The sequence below is a fragment of the Panthera leo genome, chromosome D1 (assembly GCF_018350215.1).
Source record: "Panthera leo isolate Ple1 chromosome D1, P.leo_Ple1_pat1.1, whole genome shotgun sequence".
NCBI classification, from domain to species: domain Eukaryota; kingdom Metazoa; phylum Chordata; class Mammalia; order Carnivora; family Felidae; genus Panthera; species Panthera leo.
In genome coordinates, this window is record NC_056688.1 from 101278798 (window position 1) to 101297595 (window position 18798).

Here is an 18798-nt window from a genome sequence, read left to right on the forward strand (position 1 = left end):
AATTCAAAAGTTAAATTGAGGAATTCTAAGTCTTCTCGTGGGGAATTCTTGTCACTTACATCCTAGATAATTTTGGTTCGAGCTGCTAATACCATCTCCCCGGAAGTGCATAAACCTTCATCAAATGTCTACATAAATGTACTTTTGTAAACAACAGCCATTATCCAGGTTGGGGAAATTCTGTTGACAAAACATCTTGGAACACAAACTTATCTCGTCTCACAAAATGTACATGATTTGGGGTTACCTAAAATGTAAATATTATCAAAAACCTACTTCTTAAAAAATCGAGCCACATAACCAATGTGAGCTATAGTTGACAGAAGAGGTAAGTAATGATTTTAGAAAACACTAAAATTAATATTTTAAAGAACTGAAAGACTACTGAATGATAATGATTAGTTTTTATTTTTTATATTTTTTAATGCTTGTTTATTTTTGTGAGACAGAGAGAGAGAGAGAGAGAGAGCGAGCAGGGGGAGGGGCAGAGAGAGAGAAACACAGAATCTGAAGCAGGATCCAGGCTCTGAGCTGTCAGCACAGAGCCCAACGTGGGGCTCAAACTCACAAACCACAAGGTCATGACCTGAGCCAAAGCTGGACGCTTAACCAGCTGAGCTATCACCTAGGCACCCCTAATGATAATGATTATTAATGTCAACATCGTTAATTTAAGACATGGACTCAGAAGATTAATATCAATTTAAAACCCTTATGAAATCTATAAGTAAAAACTTCCATATTGGGAGAATTTCCAAGGAAGTTTTTTTTTACTTATATGGACGCTTAAAATATTGCCTTTAGATCAATGAATAGTCAATATGGATGCAAACACTTCCTTAATAGCTGCGGCATCTTCTCTTATATTGTAGTCCCTTTTCTCTTTGTTGGCTTCCTCTCTCACAATTTCCAGGATTTTATCCTCATTTCATGCTCCACCAGAAGGAACTACAATCTCTGAGACAGAAAGGGCTGTGGGAAGCATTCAGGACAAGTGCAATGAGGACAAGTGCACAGTGGTGGAGAGATTGGCTGCAGACGGGGAGATGCTCTGTTACCACAGGTGAGTCAGGCTACAACTCGGCCACTTCTCCACTCCTAACTGCCAGGAGGCTGAGATCCCGCCAGCCGGGTGCCCAGGAGGAAAAGCAAGATTGGGAGGTCATCCCCCAACCTCTGCTTCAAGATATGTGTCAGGGTTTTGTCACCTCAATAACTACATTATCGGCATTATCACTGTTGTAGACATTCAAATAGTAAGATTAAATTAAAATTAACTTGTCTCTCTCTTGGTGACCATTTCTGAATTTCGTTGTTGGTATGGATTATATTTAGTGCACTTTTCCGTCTCAAATCTAGACTACTATTTGGATTTCTTTAAAAAAATAAGGTGTTAAATCAAGGACAAATAGGTTTAGTTCTAGAAAGTTAAATCTGTTTTAATTGGTTGTTGCAATCTTCATCATTCATACTTCATACTCGTGGCCCATATTGATAAGACGGATGTCCACAGTCTGAAGTACAATGTATGACGGCGGAATGTATACGGTAAAAGAAATCTTGAAAAAGATCCATCCTGGTTTAAATAAATTAAACGTGTTCATGTACTCCCCAAAACAGGGCCCAGGAAGATATTTCAGAATTGTTCATTCTTGGGTCAGTGGGGACCACACACACAGCGTTGTTGATTATGGTGATCCATGTAGAAGTCAGAGGCTGGTAACTAACTAAAAGACTGTCACTATGGGAGCAAATTTCTGGTAAATGAGGGTAGAGGCAGATTATAGCCAATTTTATTCAACAGAAGCCAGCAAAACATCGGTGTGTATGTAGAAAATGAATGCAATTCAAAAACACACAGTTGAGTGAGAACCTTGAAGTATCAAAAGAAGTTTTATAACATTTTTGTACACTTTAAAACGTATGCTATCTTCACTTTATAGAGCTGCATTTCTTTTCCAGAACATACATCAACTTTTGTAGAGGGGGTACCTGTGTAGGAAAGGAAACTGAAAGAAGAGATGTGGAATTAGGGTATCATTTATTCAATTTAGTCCCTTAGATTAAAAACATATATATAATAACTTTACACACATATTCATAATTTTTATTCCTCCTGAACTTTTAACACACTTTGGTCATGTGTAAATAGTTTCGTCTTTATCTTCAGGTATCAAACATGGAAGAAGTCGTTGTGGAAAATGCTGAAAGTTTATGTAATCTGTAGATGATTAAAACATGTATCTAAAAAATAATCTACTTAAATCCAGATATTTGAGCGAACGCAATGAAAATAGCAACTGAATTAGGCGACTTCTCTATATAAAGAAAAACCCATTTCTTCAAGAGGGAAATCAAAGTAACTCTGGATAATTAGCAAAGACAGTGGCACCACTTCTCGTTTTCAGATGCTTTGGGAATAACCAAGAATGACATTCAAGCTCCCAGGGGATGTCTCAAAGGGAGGGGACACTCATAAATTCTTTTAACAGCAGTTAAATTAGTAATCACATGGGGGAGCAAGAAGTCAGTCCTCATTTAAGAGGAATAGGAGGCACTGATTATAATGATTATTCGAGTAGCTGCAGTGATGATTTTTGATGACCGTCTCCAATAAAAATTACCAGTAAGAGTCACAAATGCCAGACTCAGTACATTATATCATGTGTACTCATAATCTTTTTTCATAAATAGGTTCTCCAGAGTAATGGTGTATTTTTAGCACTATTATTATTTTCTTTGAACGTGGTAAGGAACCTCATTTATATGTGTCATTATTTCTACATTTATTTTGAGACTATAGATGATAAACATCATGAAGGGGGGGAGTCAGCGTTTTTGCAAGCTCAGTTAGAACTCCCCTCTCTCCTACCTTCCTTCTCTCTTTCCCTGCCCCCTTTACATGGGAGAGCGATGCTCTCAATTTGACCAACCCATTTATTTCAATTGGGAAATTGAAAATGGAAAATGTTATAGAATACTGAGTTGAGATGGGGCGCTTACATTTGCGTAAGAGGACATCCTGGGACTTCATGCCCGTCCCCCTGGTGCTGGTACAGCTCTGGAGTTTCTGCTTCCATCTGATAAGAGTCAGGTGTGATGCTCAATTTCCTTGTTTCTTTCCAGGCAGTGCTCGGGTAGGGCTGGTGGGAAGGCGGGTCACCTAAATATTCAGGTGATGGGATGAGGAGGTTTGCCAAACTGTACGAACTGCTATGAAATAGTCCTGTCTCTGGGTCCAATTTTTGCAGCTTAAGGCTTTAGACTTTGTCATCTGTCTGGTTGCCGCTAATGAGTGATTGTTATTGTTTTGTTGTAAATATTTTGTTAATTTGCATAGACCTTTTAATAGAGCAGATTTTGTAAAGAAATTTTATCTGCCAAATTAAACTTGAATTTCTAGTCTATATTTTTGAAATTTCTTTTTAAGGACAAGCAGAGGTTCTAGTTTTTAAGGTCAGAAAATTTTAATATTTTCTTACCACGTTAAGTCCTTGACCAGTCTAGGGTTGATTCTTATAGGATGAACTAAACATCCAGTTTCATCATCTTCTATAAAGATAATCATTTTCCCCAGATCTACGGAGTAGATCATTTATGCATGCTTGTCCTAACATCCTACTGCTATCACACACTTTAGTTCTATGCACTCTTGGGTCTTTTTCTGAGATCCCTATTCTATCCCATTGTTGTAAGCCATATTGTCTCCGTAACCCTGTTTTATAAGTTTTATTATCTGGTAGCACATGTCTTTTCAAAATGTCTTGATTATTCTTTATACTTTGCATTCTTAAAATATATTTTAAATCTGTGTCAAACGGTACAAATTCCCTTGGAGAGATTTTGGCTGTAAAGGCATTGTTCAAATAAGATTAATTTGTACAGAATTGACATTTCTATAACGCTAAGTTGCCCAATCCAGGAATATAGTATTTATCCGATTTATGTATGATTTCTATACTGTTTCCCAAAGAAGTTTTAACTTTTCACCTTTTAAGGGTAGGTTCAGTCTAGTTTTTATAAGATATTCCATCATCATGGAATTTCCCTTTTCTTCTTAATTTTTGTTGCCTTTGTCCATTCTAAATGGTATTAATTCTTCATTTCTTCAAATGCTCAATTTGTTTCTAATTCACTCTGATAATGTGATGAATTCTAATTACAGTTTCCAAAATTAAACCATCCAGCCAAACATGGGATCAGTGCAGCTTGGACAACTGTCCTGTAATTCTTACACATTTTTTAAATATATATCAATGACATGTATGTGTATATATATATATATATATATATATATATGTGTGTGTATATACACATATATATATGAAATTATAATCCTGAATATAATTTTAAATGCTTATTTATTTATTTATTTATTTTGAGAGAGAGAGAGAGAGAGACACCATGAACAGAGAGAGGCAGAGAAAGAGAGGAGTGAGAGAATCCCAGGCAGCCTCCATGCTGTCATCACCACAAGGCTCGGGACTTGATCCCACAAACCTTGAGATCATGACCTGAGCTGAGATCAAGAGTCATAAGCTAAACTGAGCCATTCAGGCATCCCATAAGCTTGAATATATTGTGGGTTCCTTTTATTATTATAACTTTCTTTATTATTTTTTAATTAAAAATTTTTATATCTTTCTTTTTTAAAATCACAATTTTGTGGGGCTCCTGGGTGGCTCAGTTGGCTAAGCGTTTGACTCCTGGGTTCGGCTCAGGTCGTGATCTCATGGTTTGTGGGTTCAAGCCCTCAATAGGCTCTGCACTGATGGAGCAGAGCTTTCTTGGAATTCTCTCTCTTTCCCTCTCTCTCTGCCCCTCCCCTACTTGTGCTCTTTATTCACTCTCTCAAAATAAATGGATGAACTTAAAAAAAAAAATAACAAAACATAATTTTGTGTCCTAGGATGAATTGCAATGGGGTTCTCATTTTTGCACCTTGGAACTGTAAGAAATATGGATGAGGTTTTTTTTTTTCAATAGTTTGGAAACACCTGCCTTAAAAAGAATCTGAAGGAGAAAGGAATTGGAGAAGTAGAGGAAGATGAAATGTAATCCTTAACTAAAAGGTGTTAACCAAAACCTCCTAGGTATTCTTGATGGAAGATGACATAAACGTGTAAGAATTGTGTTCAAATTAAAGTATAGTAAATGTACTCCAATTCTATCAATACCATGTCCACTTGGCTTTATGTGGATCAAAACACGATTCGTCCTGGTCCATGTACATTGAAACAGGTCTCTAAGACATTTGAGATAGCAGCCCCATTTTGAAGGGGCTTATCCTTTTTCGTGGATATTTATAGCAACTTACTGGATGATTTTAGGTCGTACATTAACAAATACGTTTTAATAGTTTTTACTTGTTTTAAGATGTGCTAGGAAATACAACTACACCATGAAACCCATCATTTCAGAGATGTTAATGCTAAAGTCAAAGCAAAAGTGGAAATGTTTGCTAATACTTCTTTTTTATATTGAATAACTTATAGATGCAGGCCTTACTTGGTGTGCAACATAGCAAAAATCAGAAACTTAAAAAACCACAGGAAAGTGCTGAATATTCAGACACACTATTCTAGAGAAAATAACATTTATTTATATGCACTACAGTGGGTGTGAGGGGGACTTCTGCAAGTTAAATGATTAACTATCATCATAAAAATCATTAAACAATATTTAAAACTCATGAAGTAAAGTGGAATAAGCATACAATTTAAAAAATCAAATGGGTAATGGAACAGGAATATCATTAAATACACAGAATTAAATCAAAGTCTACTAAATGAGTTAATCATGATTTCCCTTGAAAGTTGGGACTAAAGTTGCCAGGTCTGGAAGCAGAGAGCTGTTCCTTTTATTATAATTCCTTCTAAAGTATGATGTGTTTAACAAATTATAAGTATTTTAAGTAAAAAAAAAATAGATATTTATTGAAATAAAATTTAAATTAAAAAAAAATTGGATTTCAGGGTGCCTGGGAGGCTCAGTTAGTTAAGTGTCTGACTCTTGGTTTCTGCTCCGGTCATGATCTCACAATTCATGAGTTTGAGCCCTACATTGGGCTTCGCACTGACAGTGTGGAGCTTGCTTGGGCTTATCTATCCCTCTTTCTTTGCCCGCCCCTGCCCGCTCTGTCTCTCTCTCTCAAAATAAATAAACATGAAAAAACATTTAAAACTTGGATTTCTCTTAATCACAATGGCTTTGCATACTAAATAAGTTAACAGATGTCATCTTCTGAATGCCAGTGACTCACGTGATGGTTCTTCCCACAGCAATTTTTCCTAATGGCCTGGATGAACCAACCAAATCAAACAGTGCTAACAGAATTCATCCTAATGGGAATCACAGACCGGCCGGGGTTGCAGGCTCCCTTCTTTGGACTCTTCCTCATCATCTATGTGATCTCAGTGGTGGGCAACCTGGGCATGATCATCCTCACCAAGGTGGACTCCAGGCTACAAACACCCATGTACTTCTTCCTCAGACACCTGGCTTTCATTGATCTTGGTTATTCAACAGCTGTGGGGCCCAAAATGTTAGTCAATTTCATAGCTAATCAAAACACAATCCCCTATAACGGGTGCGCCACACAGCTGGCTTTCTTCATCTTGTTCATCATCAGCGAGCTTTTCATTCTGTCAGCAATGGCCTATGACCGCTATGTGGCCATCTGTCGTCCTCTGCTTTATATGGTTATTATGTCACAAAAGGTGTGCTGGGTGCTGGTGGCTGTCCCCTATGTCTACAGTGCCTTTCTTTCTCTGATAACCACCATAAAGATTTTTATGTCATCCTTTTGTGACCATAACATCATTAAACACTTTTACTGTGACAGTCTTCCCTTGTTAACTTTGCTGTGCTCAAGCACACGTGACATTGAGTTGATAATACTGATCTTTTCAGCATTTAATTTGGTGTCATCTCTTCTGATAGTGCTTGTCTCCTACATCCTGATCCTGATGGCCATCCTCAGGATGAATTCTGCACAAGGCAGGCACAAGGCTTTCTCCACCTGTGGATCCCACCTGACAGTGGTCGTTGTGTTATATGCCACTCTCTTCTTTATGTACGTGCAACCCAAATCCAGTCATTCCTTTGATACTGATAAAATTGCGTCTGCATTTTACACGTTGATAATACCTATGTTGAATCCCATGATCTACAGCTTGAGGAACAAAGAGGTAAAAAGTGCCTTGTGTAGGATATGGAAAAATCTGCACAAACTACCTGTGTAGATTATCGTGAGTACGCATTATTGCATATATAACATAATAATAAATATATAATAAATTAGGCTATAGACTAATGTCTTTATATGCCATAGGCCTTAGAAAGGAGTATTGTGTAAAAGCCATCGGAAACTAGAAATGTGTTTCCTGTTTTCAACTTGTAGGTGTTCAAGTAGTGATCATCCTTCTGTTATCAACTTTAATTTGTCCTTAAGTATTAGTGTAAAACATTGAGGTCTGATTTCTATTCTCACACTGCCAAGTACTCATGTTTCAACTTAAGAGAAGTCTGTTTTAATACATCTGCCATTAGATAATTTTTAAAAGGCTTTCTTATGTCTTTTATTAAATATTTTGTGTGTGTCCTAGAGCCCACAACATTGGCATATTGACATATAAAAGATGGCCTGTATTGGTTTTTGTTGCTAGGCATATAGATATATCAATGACTAATCAACAATATCTGCCTTAATGACACTTTAACTCTATTTTCCTGTGGTGGGTGGCATTTTAGATTTCTGTCACATTATGATATGTGAACACATATATGCATAGAGAAGCAGAAATAAATGTTTGACTATTTTCGAGTGACATAATTGTGTATTTTAAAAATCTATTAGAAATAGTAAGTGAATTTTACAAGATCGTTGGATATAGGATCAGCGTATTAAAGAACAATTACTTTGCTATTCACTAACAAAAAAAAAGGTAAAATTGAAATTTGAAACTATTGACTACACTAGAAAAAAAACCTGTCTAACGATTCAGAAAATCCTAATGAATAATTTGCATAATTTCATTGCTAGACACTCCGAAAAATGTTACAGAGTTATTAAAGGAGAGATAAATGTTAATATATACCACGTCCATTGGTTGGAAGATATAAATGTTTTGATGAAGGCAGTGCTATCTAAATTTTCCTATAGATTTAGAGTGGGAGAGAGCCAAAGCATAAGAGACTCTTAAAAACTGAGAACAAACTGAGGGTTGATTGGGGTGTGGGGTGGGAAGGAGGGAAGGGTAGGTGATGGGCATTGAAGAGGGCATCTTTTGGGATGAGCACTGGGTGTTGCCTGGAAACCAATTTGACAATAAATTCCATATATTAAAAAATAAATTAATTAATTAATTAAATAAATAATTTTCCTATAGATTTAACACAGCTACAATAAAAATTTCAGCTGTAGTTTTTAATGCTTAAGTTGATATAAAAATTACATGGAAATATGAAGGATCTAGAATAGCCAGGGCAATATCTTAGAAGAAGGAAGAGGTCAAAGGACTTCTAATAACAGATATCAATTCCTTTACTGAAGCTAGATTAGTTAGTGCACTTGTTTACAGAGAGATCAATAAAATAAGGTCCAAAAATACTCACATGTAGAGTAGTGTGTTTTCAAACACTTGTTTTAAAACAAAAGCCCTGCTGCAAAGTAATGGGGAAAATAGGGCTTCTCAGTAGATTAACCTATTCAATTAGGTTCCTATGTAAAACATGAATTTTGGTCATTTATACACTGCATGTAAAAATTAATTGAGTTGTGTTATGAATGTGAATAGGAAAACTGAAACCAAAAAAGGTTCTTAAATTAAAGTAAAATAATATCTTCATGATGAGATCAGCAAAGATTCCTTAAGCAGGGTGCAAAAAAAAATAGTAACACTGATAAATATACTCTATTTGGAATGAAAATTTGTATTAATAAAAATATACCATAAAAAGTGGAAAAAAATATCCACAGAGACCTCATTTGAAATATACACACCCTTTTGGGGTGCCTGGGTGGCTCAGTCGGTTAAGCATCTGACATGGCTCAGGTCATGATCTCACGGTTCGTGAGTTCAAGCCCCACATTGGGCTCTGTGCTGACAGCTCAGAGCCTGGATAGAGCCTGTTTTGGATTCTGTGTCTCCCTCTCTCTCTGCTCCTCCCCCACTCACGTTCTGTCTCTCAAAACTAAATAAACATTAAAAACATCTTTAAAAAAATATACACACCCTTTCAAAGTAACTTGTAAAAGAAAACAAAACAGAACAACAAATTGCCTAACTCCTAGAATGAGGATGATCAACACAGTCAATGTATTGAGAGTGAATAAGACAGGTGGGTTGGCAGGTGCAAGAAACCTGAAGAAACATTTTACAAAAGAGGATATCAAAACAGCCAAAAATATATAAGTGCATTAAAAAAATTCTTCATTAGATAAATGTAAATAAGGAATATACTCTGTCACTAATTTCAGCTGTGATAGCTAAAATTCAAAAGTTTGTTTGAACAATATATGTGATATATCACTAAATTCTAATTCATGAAACCATTATTACACTAAATAATGTAATAAAATAAATAAATAATTAAATAAAATTTTTAAAAAAGGAAAAAAATATTTCATTCTTTCCATTGCCAAGTAGTATTCCATTGTATATATAAACCACATCTTCTTTATCCATTCGTCAGTTGATGGACATTTAGCGTCTTTCCATAGTTTGGCTATTGTTGAAAGAGCTGCTATAAACATTGGGGTACATGTGACCCTATGCATCAGCACTCCTGTATCTTTTGTATCCTTTGGGTAGATTCCTAGCAGTGCTATTGCTGGGCCATAGGGTAGTTCTATTTTTAACTTTTTGAGGAACCTCCACACCGTTTTCCAGAGCGGCTGCACCAGTTTGCATTCCCACCAACAGTGCAAGAGGGTTCCCGTTTCTCCACATCCTCACCAGCATCTATAGTCTCCTGATTTGTTCATTTTAGCCGCTCTGACCGGTGTGAGGTGATATCTCAATGTAGTTTTGATTTGTATTTCTCTGATGAGGAGTGATATGGAGAATCTTTTCATGTTTCTGTTGGACATCTGGATATCTCCTTTGGAGAAGTGTTTATTCATGTCTTCTGCCCATTTCTTCACTGGATTCTTTGTTTTGGGGTGTTGAGTTTGATAAGTTCTCTGTAGATTTTGGATACTAACCCTTTATCTGATACATTATTTGCAAATATCTTCTCCTTTTCTGTCGGTTGCTTTTTAGTTTTGCTGCTTGTTTCCTTCACTGTGCAGAAGCTTTTCATCTTGATGAGATCTCAGTAGTTCATTTTGTATTTTGTTTTCCTTGTCTGGATCCAAAGACAAGTCAAGTCAGAAGTTGCTGCAGCCCAGGTCAAAGAGGTTGTTACCTGTTTTCTCCTCTAGGATTTTGATGGTTTTCTGACTTATGTTTAGGTCTTTAATCCATTTTATTTTGGTGAATGATGCAAGAAAGTGGTCCATGTTCATTCTTCTGCATGCCTCTCTCCAGTTTTCCCAATACCATTTGCTGAAGAGACTGATTCAAAAAGGCACATGCATCCAATGTTTACAGCTGCACTGTCAATAATAGCCAAATTACAGAAAAAACCCAAATCCCCATCGACTTATAAATGAATAAAGAAGGTGTAGTGTGTGTGTGTGTATATATACATATATATATATATTATATATGAATATTACTCAGCAATGAAAAGGAATGAAATCTTGCTATTTGCAACAACATGGATAGAACTAGAGTGTATTATGTTAAGTGAAATAATGGTCAGTTAGAGAAAGACAAACATCACATAATGTCACTCATATGTGGAATTTAAGAAACAAAACAGATGAATATAGGGAAAAGGAAGCAAAAATAAGATAAACACAGAGAGGGAGACAAACCATCAAAGACTCTTAAAAACACAACAAACTGACGGTTGCTGAAGGGGTGTTGGGTAGGGGGATGGGATAAATGGATGATGGGAGTTAAGGAGGGCACTTGCTGGGATGAGCACTGGGTGCTATATGGAAGTGATGAATCACTAAATTCTTTTCCTGGAATCATTATTACAGTGTAAGTTAACTAATCTGGATTTAAATAATAAGAAGGAAGGAAGGAAGGAAGGAAGGAAGGGAGGAAGGAAGGAAGGAAGGAAAAATAAGAACGAAAGAACAAAAGAAAGAACGAAAGAAAGAAAGAAAGAAAGAAAGAAAGAAAGAAAAGGGCACTTAACTAAAAACAAAAAAATAAATAAGTATAAATAAATACATACATACATACATAAAAATAAAGTGAATTTGCCACTCATTTATTTAGTAGCTCTTTCTAAAACTCCCTTTACTCCCCCTCAAAAGTTACTTCGGTTTTTAAATATATGTATTTAAATGCATATATTATTTATCTATAATCATAGTATACCTTTATGGTCGTTCTTTTTCTTTTTTTCTTTTTTTTTTTAATTTTTTTTAACGTTTATTTATTTTTGAGACAGAGACAGAGCATGAGCAGGGGAGGGTCAGAGAGAGAGGGAGACACAGAATACAAAGCAGGCTCCAGGCTCTGAGCTGTCAGCACAGAGCCCGACGCGGGGCTCAAACTCACGGACCGTGAGATCATGACCTGAGCCGAAGTCGGCCACTTAACCGACTGAGCCACCCAGGCGCCCCTATGGTTGTTCTTTTTAATATTGAATGCTCTACTTGGCAGGGGGATGAGGCAGGGATGGGGTTAGTTTAATTCTCATTTCTATTCTTACAGCAGTTTTATAGTGAAGATTCAATGCTAAATCTCTGCCCATTGTATTGTTTTCACATGTTTGTAGGGTCTTAAGCAGGAAAAAAAATAACAATTTCAATGGTCCAAAGTAGATTATTCCAATAATAATATAATATAAATATAAATATAAATAAACCACAGGGACAGAGAAGAGTTTAGTGCATTATATAGAAGTATAAAGACAGCGAGAAAAATATCTCATATCTGTCTTCACATATAGGAAGGCTGATATTTACTAGCACGGATTCAGAAAAAAAAGAACACTTTTTTAAAACTCTCATTTATGGGGCACCTGGGTGGCTCAGTTAAGCGTCCGACTTCGGCTCAGGACATGATCTCATGGTTCATGGGTTCGAGCCCCGCAACGCGCTCTGTGCTGACAGCTCAGAGCCTGGAGCCTGCTCCGGATTCTGTTGTCTCCCCTGTTCTCTGCCCCTCCCCTGCTCACACTGTGTGTGTGTCTCTCTCTCTCAAAAATAAATAAACATTGAAAAAAATATTTTCACCTGTTTAAAAAAAATAAAAATAAAACTCTCATTTATTCCAGGAGATGTAGAATGTTTTTTAATACCCACTAAAAATATGTCCCTAAAGGTACTGTGTCTTCAGAAGTAATTCAGTGTTCCTGAACAAACAATAATTAATCTGCTCTCTGTCTCCATGGATTTACCTATTCTGGATACTTCATGTAATGGAATTGTACAGTATCTACAATGTGTGACCTTTTATACTCTTTCACTTAGCATAATGTTTTAAAGGTTCATACATGTTCTAGCATATATTAATACTTCTTTCGTTGTATGGCTTACTAATATCCCATTGTATGGATATAGCACATCTGTTATCCATTCACCAGTTGATGGACCCGTTGATGGACATTTAATATGTTTCTACTTTTTAACTATTGTGAATAAAGCTGCTCTGAGCATTTACCTACACTTTTTGGTATGAGCACCTGTGGTTTTCAAAACCTTGGGATATATATCTAGAAATAGATTTGCTGGGTTATAATGGTAATCCTCTGTTTTACTTATTGAATAACCATCAAATTGTACCATTTCACGTTGCCAAAAACAATACACAAAGGTCCTAATGTCTCCACACCTTTGTCAGCGTTTGTATTTGTCTTTTTCTTTTTCAATAACCATTCTATGATATCTCATTGTGGTTTTTGTTTGCATTTCTTATGTGTTAAACATTTCTTCATGTGTTTATTGGCCATTTCTATATTTTCCGTGAGAAATGTGTCTTCAAGTCTTTGGCCTGTTTTCTAATTTGGATTATTTGTGGGTTTTTTTCTTGTTGAGTTGAAAAATCCTTTATATATTTTAGATAATAGAGCCTTAGGAGATACATGAATTAAAATTTCCTCCATCATGTAGGTCGTTTCATTCTTTGATAGTGTTCTTTGATGCACAAAAATTTGCTTTCTAACTTTTGATAAAGTCCATTTATCTGTTTTTACTTTTCTTGTTTGTGTCTTTGGTATCACATAATAAAAAGCTGTAAAAAGCTCAGCTGAACTGGGAGAGAAAGAATTGAGCTGTTGGGTGTCAGAACAGCCAATTAAGGCAACAGGCCCTAATGATTTAGGCCTTTAATCACTTATTACAACAGTCATCTCCATCATATCATGAAAGTTAATGATTATTTTTTTTTTAATTTTTTTTAACGTTTATTTATTTTTGAGACAGAGAGAGACAGAGCATGAACAGGGGAGGGGCAGAGAGAGAGGGAGACACAGAATCTGAGACAGGCTCCAGGCTCTGAACCATCAGCACAGAGCCCGATGTGGGGCTCGAGCTCACGGACTGTGAGATCATGACCTGAGCCGAAGTCGGATGCCCAACCGACCGAGCCACCCAGGCGCCCCAGTTAATGATTATTTTTATATTTACTCCCAGTATAGGTTTCCCGAATGACCTGCATGGACAAACACAATCTAACACTGTTGAAAGAATTCATTCTAATGGGAATCACAGGACTCCCTGAGCTGCAGGCTCCATTATTTGGACTGTTCCTCACTGTTTACCTGGTCTCAGTCGTGGGTAATCTGGGTTTGATCATCCTCACCAAGATAGACTCTAGGCTACAAACACCCATGTACTTCTTCCTCAGACACCAGGCTTTCACTGATCTTGATTATTCTACAGCTGCGGGACCCAAAATGTTAGTAAATTCTTCTGTAGCTCAGCCTACCATCTTGTATAACTAAGGTGCTACCCAATTCACTTGCTTCAGTATGTTTATTACTGGCGAAGTTTTATTTTGTTGGCAATGGCTTATGACTGCTATGTAGCCATCTGTAACCCTCTGTTCTACATAGTCGTCATGTCACAAAGATTGTCAGTTGCTTGAGACCCTATCTGTACAGCACCATTTTGTCTTTGCTAACTATTATAAGGATTTTCCTTTCATAATTTTGCAGCTATAATGTCATCAGGCATTTCTGCTATGATAGTCTCCATTGATAACTTTCTTCTGCTCAGGGACCTATGAAATTAGATTGATAACTCTGATCTTTTCAACTTTTAAATTAGTGTCATCTCTTCTGATAGTCCTTGTGTCCTACATTCTGATCCTTGTTGCCATCCTCAGAATGAACTCTGAAGAAGGCAGGCACAAGGCTTTCTCCGCCTGTGGATCCCATCTGACAGTGATAGTCATATATTACAGTACTCTATCTTTTATGTATGTGTGGCTCAAATCCAGCCATTCATTTGATACTGATAAAATAACTTCTTTATTTTACAGTTTACTTATACCCATGCTGAATCCAATGATCCACGCTTGAGGAACAAAGAGGTAAAAAAAAAATGCTCTTAATAGGACCTGCAGGATATTTGCAACTGTGGTATTTAAAATTCATTGTAAGATACACTAACAATAAAGTATGTATTAACCAATGTAAACTATAACTCTGCAGGAGTCTTGTACTGTTGTTTCCAGGAGATGGGCAACAATCAATATGTGATAAGCATGGAAATAAATAAAATTTTTCATTATTTTGAAATTTCAAGTGAGAACAATCCTCTAACAGATAGTTGATTTTTAAATGTTTTTTAAAATTTTTATTTATTTATTTTTGAGACAGAGAGAGCGCAAGAAGGAGAGGGGCAGAGAGAGAGAAAGAGAGAGGCATAGAATCCGAAGCAGGTTACAGGTTCTGAACTGTCAACACAGAGCCCAATGTGGGGCTCAAACCCACGAACTGTGAGATCATGACCTAAGCTGAAGTCAGACGCTCAACTGACTGATCTACCCAGGTGCCCCTCTGATTCTTGTTCATACTTCAGATATTAGCCTCAATTAGTTTCAATTCCAGATCAGGTGCCATTCCTACATATTCTTGCACATAGCTTATTTGCCTGTCTCTTCTACTAAACACTTATTTTTATAAACCAGAGGCTCTATATATTCCTTTCACAAAATTCAAAAAAAAATTTAAAACATGAAAAAAAAAAAAGGTTAAGGGCACACCTTATATACACAATATATTATTACTTGTAACTCATTTAATCATTTTAAACAATACAATAGGACGGTGTTTAAAAATGAGTCCGTGTGTCATCCACCTAAGGACACCATTATAGAACTGAAGGAATACTGGCAAGCTAGGGGTGTAGATAACATGTGTTAATCAATTTCCTTATATGTTTGTTTTGGTAAAGGTACTTCAGAGGAATGAAATCAAAAGAAGGTTTCATACACATACGTACATATACACACATATATGAACATGTCATATTTTATATGTGTAAAATATTTTTATATGACATACAAATATATATATAACTGTATACAATATATGATAATACAGCTTTGAGAGAGAGAGAGGAGATTTTGAGAAATTAACACATATGATTGTTGGGATTGGCAAGGCAAAATCTGTGGAGTAGCCCAGCATTGTAAGAGTTGATATTGCAGTCTTGAGTACAAAGAGGGGAAACTGAGGTAGATTTTCTATATTGCTGTCTGGAGCATAATTTCTTTGGGGGACCTCATTTTTTGTTCCTTAAGGCTTTCAACTGATTGGATGAGGTCCACCTACATTCTGGAGGGTACATGACTATATTCAAAGTCTATTAATTTAAATTTTAATCACATGTAAAAACTATCTTTACAATAACTTCGAGACTAATATTTGACTAATCAACTGGGCACCATAGCTTAGCCAAGTGGACACATAAAATTAACCATCAAAGCATGGGGGGGAAAGAGCTAATCAGGAGTAAAATGTATGAATGTAATACACAAACTAACAAAAAAACTAAGTCACTGGTGAATACAAAGTATTCTACACAATTAATAAACATCCCCCCTTGTATTCGGTAAAGTTTTCAAATGCTTCAGGGATGATCAAGAAATTGCTCGGCATATCCTCTGGGAGAGTCTCAGAGGGCGAAAAAGAATCCATAAAATGATCTCACGTGTTATGAAGTGCATGGGGAAGTCAAGACAGAAGTTAGATCACAGGTAAACAGAAGATTTCATGTAATGCTGTATTATACCAATATCCAAATAGTTTTGGTGACAGTTGCAAGGTAACAGTTTTATTCCATTGTCAAAGCATAGCAAAACATTAGGATTTCTGGTTCGCTTCTGTGTTCTACTATTGATAGTGCGTGACAAAATAAGAATGTTCTTCTTTCTCTTCAGATTATCGAGTATCTTCACAAAGGCTAATAAGCATTTTTGAAATGTAACTGCCATATTGCTTATGTAAATGTATGTTTCATGTAAATACTTGATCATACAAATAATACAGGTCAAAACTGAGCTACCATAAAGCCCAACTAAAGTGTCAAGAATAAAGAATAGGGGCACCTGGGTGACCCAGTTGGGTAAGCGTTGGACTCTTGGTGTCCATTCTGGTCATGATCTCACAGTTTGTGAGTTCTAGCTTTGCATCTGTCTCTGTGCTGACAGTGTGCATCCTGCTTGCGATTCCCTCTCTCTCTCCACCTCCCATTTGCTCTCTCTCTTTCTCTCTCTCAAAAATAAATAAATATTTAAAAAATTGTTAAAAAAATAAAGAATAAAATATATGGCAGAATTATGAAACTGTAGGTGTTCAGGTGTTCACTTGATATCTGAATTATCAGTCATTAGGGACTAGATTCTTCTTATCCACTTCTCAAAAATATTGTGATAGTTATTTAAATCAATTTATAAATGTGAATTTTTTTCTACTTTTTATTGAGCAATAAGAGAAACTCCACCTCATACTGAGGTGTGAAAACTAATATTTGGAGCCTAGGAGACTTTTAGTATCCAGTGTTTTGGTGATGGTAAATGTACAGCATGTTCAGTTACCAGAGGAATCTGACAGAAAGCAAACATAGTTTTCTCAAAGAGTATAACTTCAAAAAACAAGGATCTGATCATCTAAACAGATAGTAAACTGTGAAAAAAAATTGTGCTTTGCTGAACTCAAGAGAGAAAGCCTAGATGTCAAGCTCAAGGGCAAAAGCCCTTCTCCCTTATCTCACAGGAAATCAGCACCAGCAATGTCATTTTTTTCTTTCACCGTTCACCACTGCACCCAAACAACACTATATTGTTTCTCCTTCTGTTCACGTAACAGTTTTTCTTAAAGTAATTCAAATTCAGTATTTCTCACCGAAGAAGGTGTGTACTTGGTAACAAGCAGTTTATCAGAAGCTCACCATCTTATAAGCAATGTCTTATGTGCTGTAAGTGTGGATTTTCTATGAATGTGTTTATAATATAATATTACAATACTGCATATTTCTGTTGCTTTCTTAAACTCTTGACACTGTTATTTTACTTATATTCAGGATAAAACACAACCAGATGATATAACATGAAAGCTATTTACTGTGCTGATTCAGGATAGATTTTCCAGTAAACCTGGATGGAAAAACACAACCTGACAGTGGTGAATGAATTCATTCTCATGGGAATCACACACCGTCGTGAGCTGCAGGCTCCATTATTTGGGCTCTTCCTCACCATCTATGTGATCTCAGTGGTGGGCAACCTGGGCCTGATCATCCTCGCCAAGGTGGACTCCAGGCTACAAACACCCATGTACTTCTTCCTCAAACACCTGGCTCTCACTGATCTGGGTTATTCAACAACTGTAGGACCCAAAATGTTAGCCAGTTTTGTTGTGGAAGAAAACACAATTTCCTATCATTTGTGTGCCACACAGGGAGCATTCTACATTATGTTCATCATTAGCGAGCTTTTCATTCTGTCGGCTATGTCCTATGACCGCTACGTGGCCATCTGTAATCCTCTGCTCTATCCAGTCATCATGTCACAAAGGGTGTGTCAGGTGCTGATGACAATCCCCTATCTCTACAGCACATTTGTGTCTCTTCTGGTCACCATAAAGATTTTTAGTTCATCCTTCTGTGGCTACAATGTCATCAGCCATTTCTACTGTGACAGTCTTCCCTTGTTGTCCTTGCTCTGCTCAAATACGCATGAAATTGAATTGATAATTTTGATTTTCTCAGTTTTTAATTTGATGTCATCCCTTCTTGTAGTCGTTATGTCTTACCTGCTGATCCTGGCAGCCATCATCAGGATGAACTCAGCTGAGGGTAGGCACAGGGCCTTTTCCACCTGTGGGTCCCACCTGACAGTAGTCACAGTGTTCTATGGGACTCTGATATTTATGTATGTGCAACCCGAGTCCGGTCATTCCTTTGATGCCGATAAAGTGGCATCCATATTTTACACCCTCATTATCCCCATGTTGAATCCCTTGATTTATAGCTTGAGGAATGTAGATGTTAAATATGCTTTCCATAGGATATGGAAAAAGTTATGTAGTACCTTTTCTTAAGTTCGTTGTATACTATGTGGTTCCTGTGAATTAGATTGTCAACATTAAACATTTCTATTTGTTCTTTCGGAGGAAAGGTCAAGGATAAGTGAGTTCAACATATATCTAGAGATTGACTTCTATGCATCAGTCATAGGTTGAAGTGCTCTAAACACACTGTGAATAAATAACGAATATATT

At 36.5% G+C, this 18798-nt stretch overlaps 2 protein-coding genes and 1 pseudogene across 2 annotated transcripts; all 3 read left to right on the plus strand.

Moving 5' to 3' along the window:
- The first annotated feature begins 6259 nt into the window (after positions 1-6259).
- Positions 6260-7244, plus strand: LOC122200060 (olfactory receptor 8K3-like). The gene has a single exon (XM_042905480.1). The coding sequence runs from the start codon at positions 6294-6296 to the stop codon at positions 7242-7244; it is 951 nt and encodes a 316-aa protein (XP_042761414.1). The 5' UTR covers positions 6260-6293.
- Positions 7245-13716: 6472 nt separating this feature from the next.
- On the plus strand, positions 13717-14592 carry LOC122200629 (annotated as a pseudogene).
- A 3084-nt stretch (positions 14593-17676) lies between these two features.
- Positions 17677-18618, plus strand: LOC122200260 (olfactory receptor 8K3-like). The gene has a single exon (XM_042905739.1). It carries the CDS (start codon positions 17677-17679, stop codon positions 18616-18618), a length of 942 nt encoding a protein of 313 aa, XP_042761673.1.
- The last annotated feature ends 180 nt before the right edge of the window (positions 18619-18798 follow it).

Coding starts and splice junctions, on each gene's coding strand:
- LOC122200060 (XM_042905480.1), top strand. CDS start 6,294: ATGGCCTGGATGAACCAACCAAATCAAACAGTGCTAACAGAATTCATC.
- LOC122200260 (XM_042905739.1), top strand. CDS start 17,677: ATGGAAAAACACAACCTGACAGTGGTGAATGAATTCATTCTCATGGGA.